Source organism: Nannospalax galili, unplaced genomic scaffold (genome assembly GCF_000622305.1).
Source record: "Nannospalax galili isolate Female #2095 unplaced genomic scaffold, S.galili_v1.0 scaffold1007, whole genome shotgun sequence".
Lineage (NCBI taxonomy): Eukaryota > Metazoa > Chordata > Mammalia > Rodentia > Spalacidae > Nannospalax > Nannospalax galili.
The window spans coordinates 876958-880400 of record NW_008355473.1 but is presented as its reverse complement, the minus strand read 5'-3'; the positions used below and the strand labels follow the sequence as shown (position 1 = coordinate 880400).

Below are 3443 nucleotides of genomic sequence, written 5' to 3'. Positions count from 1 at the left end.
AGGCAGAACAAGTGAAAGACTTTCAGTGGCAGCAGAGTGAGGTTCAGCAGCAGAGCAGAGGTAGGATTGTGCCAGATGGAACCAGAGTGTTTGACAGATAGACTAAAAACTATGAATAGCCCCAAGGCTCAGCCAAGCAAGAACATTTTACTAAGTAAAAAAGGCCAGGAATTAGGGATTAGACATAAATTACCTCCTAGTGTGACTCTTAACCCCCCTTGTAATAAGTATCAATTGAATTTGAGTTAAAAAACGCAACAGTGACAGTGATATCATCCCGGTACATCCTGGCCACATCCTCTGGCAATGTCAGCATGGCAGCCAGTCGCTCTGGCTCCATCTCCCCATACTCATTGCTCCCGATGGCATGTCTGATCAGATGTGTGGCTGCATTTTGGTCAGCTGCATGGAGTCCACTGGCTTTCCTCTGCAGCAGCAGACTCTGCATGAGTCCCAGGTTGGCTGGCCTTTGGTCCAGGTCTGGCTTGTGGTGACCTACTTTGGACAGGTGCCCCACCACCAGCCTCACCACATCCTCATTGCCCAGCATGTCCCACAAGCCATCTGAGGCCAACACAAGGAACTTATCCTGGGGCCTCAGCCTGTGGTATGTGACCTCAGGTTTGGCAGTCAGATAGGGTGGAGTGTGGTAGTGGGGTGGCGTGAACTGGTAGATGTTGAGGGCCTCAGTGTCAAAGCCCCTCTCTAGGACACTGTGCTGAAACTCTTTACTCCATTTCAGCTGGACATCCCCAAAGGCCCTGCAGGGTATAAGGACCCCCAGCAGCCTATCATCTATGATGAGTGTCCTGTCCTCTGACTCAGGGTGTTCCCTCTTCAGTCGGGACAGCTCAACCTCATTCCAGGCATTGTGGTCACAGTAAGAGGTAAACAGGACCACGTACCATTATCTTCCTGGGCACCAAGGATAAGATAGCCCGACAATCACCAGCATTTGCTACATGCAGGTGAACTCCACTGACATGGGCCATGCAAGCTGTTGCTCCAGAGAAAGCAACCTGGAGGGACAAATTCCTCGTCGCCTCATCTTCCAGGGGAGCCTGAATTTCGAGCGAGATGTCAGAATCCAATCTCTGGAAGGAATACATTAATGCTTCTTCAATGCTGAGCCCCATCTCCATATGCAGGTCAAGCAGTTCCTGACAATAGACACGAAGGTGGTCCAGATGTACTGATGTGACATCCTTATAGATACTGTCCCCTGGGTGCTTGAGCCACTGCAGGATGGGCAGCAGGGGCTTCATGTTTTCCATTGCGTCTTCCATCTGCTCCAAAGTCTGGTGGGACATCAGGGACACTGCCATGTAGTAGAAGAGCCTCTCGCTCACTGCTTGCGCACATGCATGGCCACCGTGTCCATCAAAGATGCCAAACATCAGCCCGTTGGTCTGCAGGCAGGAAGCTACACCTTGTCGGTCCTCCACTGGTGAGTTGGCAGCCGGCTGGTTGCTCTCAAACCTCAACACTGAATTTAGGACTCCACTGTTGAAATCAAGAACCTTGTGGGATAATTCGCCAGCTCGAAGCACTTCATTGACCTGCTCAGGGCTGAGCTGCAAGTGGAAATCCTCTTCTTCAGTTGATGTGTGTCTGTAGGCTTTCCACAAAGCAAAGTTACCACATGGGGAACTGCTTTTTATAGTGGGCAGTGCAGGAGAAAAGAGTCTCCATTTCAACTGATTCCTATTCGTCACACTCGAGTACAAACGTCTGCCTGCTTGAAATGTAGCAATATAGTTATTCTTGCAGAATTGAAGATCCAGTAGGACACAGTACTTGACATTCTGAAACTGTACTGGCAAGTGGAGTCTTTTTTTCAGCCTGAAAATAAGTTTACAAAAGCTTCAAAGTTTCAATTATCAAAAGTATGACTGCTGAAAAACTTCATTTGCTAATACTCTTTCTGCTTTTATAGAGCCAATAAGGCCTTCCCACCTTGCTCCCAGCTGATCTGATGCCTCCATTTCCTCTCCTTCCCAAATCCTTTCTCAGGCCAGAGCCTACGACCTAGCTCACCTGTAAGCTGTAGCGCCCACATAGATACCTGCTTCCTCACTACCCTCCATGAATTTAGGAATTACCAACAGCTATTCCTGTGTCCAGCCCCGCACCTAGTACAAAACAGGCCCTCAAATATTAGTTCACGGTGGCATTTTTAGAGGTGCAGTGGCACACCAGATGTGACACTAGCTATTTAACATCAGATACTGCTTCACTATGTCTGAACACCAGTTACTACCAGTAGGATGGGCATAATATCAGTCTTAGTTTTTATTTTCTTCTTGCTTTATGAGGTACTAAGGATTGACCCCAATGTCTATTGTGATATATATGAGGTGCTACCCACCACTGAGCTACATCCCCAGTCTCCTTTTACTTTCCAAACTTATTCTTAGATACAGTCTCACTTAGTTGCCAGACTGGCCTTAAAAATTCAGATCCTCCTGTCTCAGCCTCCAAAGTAGCTGGAAGTGCAGCTACCAGTTGCAGTTCTCACAGGTCTTGAGAGGATTTAATAAAATATGACCAGTCCAATAAAAGAAAAAAAGGTAGAGCCGGTGCATGGTGGCACATGCCTTTAATCCCAGGACTTGGGAGGCAGAGGCAGGCATATCTCTGTGAATTGGAGGCCAGCCTGGTCTCCATAGTGAGTTCCAGGCCAGCTGGGACTACAAGGAGACCCTGTCTCAAAAAGACAGAAAAAAAAAAGGGTAGTTATTGGGTGTGGTGGCACTTGGGAGACAAAGGCAACCCCAGCTGATATACATAGTGAGTTCCAGGCCAGTCAGGGTTTCACTAAGTTGCCCAATCTGGTCTTGAATTCCCTTTGGAGCCCAGGCAGGCCTTAAACTTGTGTGTTCCTGCCTCAGTCTCCAGATTAGCAGCGATAATAGGTCTGTGCCAATAGGCACAACTTAATTTTTTTGATTTTTAACTGATCTGGTTATAAATAATAAAAAACTAAAGAAATAAGCAAAGCTAAAGACAGGTTACTTGTAGCTTTAAAAAAATTCTTCTCCAAGCCAGGGGTGGTGAGGGTAGTGGGTGGGTATATGCCTGTAATCCCAGCACTTGGAAAGTAAAGGCAGGAGGACAGGAATTCAAGGTCATTCCTGGCCACATAGTAAGTTCAAGACCAGTCTGGGCTACTTGAGACCTTGTTTTCAAAAATCCTTCTCTCTCCCCACCCAAAAGAGATTTTTTTAAAAATTAAAAAAAAATCCTCTTTCCAAACTCTGTGGTAGGGTGCACACTTGTCTATGCTCCCTGGTCACTTCTTCTTGGTCGGTTTGGCCAGGTTTAACACGGATCATAGTCCCTTTCCCATGTCCTGCTGATACCTAGGATCATCCTGCTTATTGACAGTCTCATGGTGATGAATTGAAATGGTGATTCCTTGTTATTTCAGTTTTTATGCCTCT

At 46.9% G+C, this 3443-nt stretch overlaps 1 protein-coding gene across 1 annotated transcript; it reads right to left on the bottom strand.

Moving 5' to 3' along the window:
• Nucleotides 1-208: 208 nt before the first annotated feature.
• On the bottom strand, nt 209-1804 carry LOC103749861 (pyruvate dehydrogenase [acetyl-transferring]-phosphatase 2, mitochondrial-like). The gene is given in 4 exon segments (XM_008852755.2): nt 209-882; nt 885-933; nt 936-1760; nt 1763-1804. Coding segments are annotated over 4 exon segments (1590 nt in total).
• Between the last annotated feature and the right edge of the window lie 1639 nt (nt 1805-3443).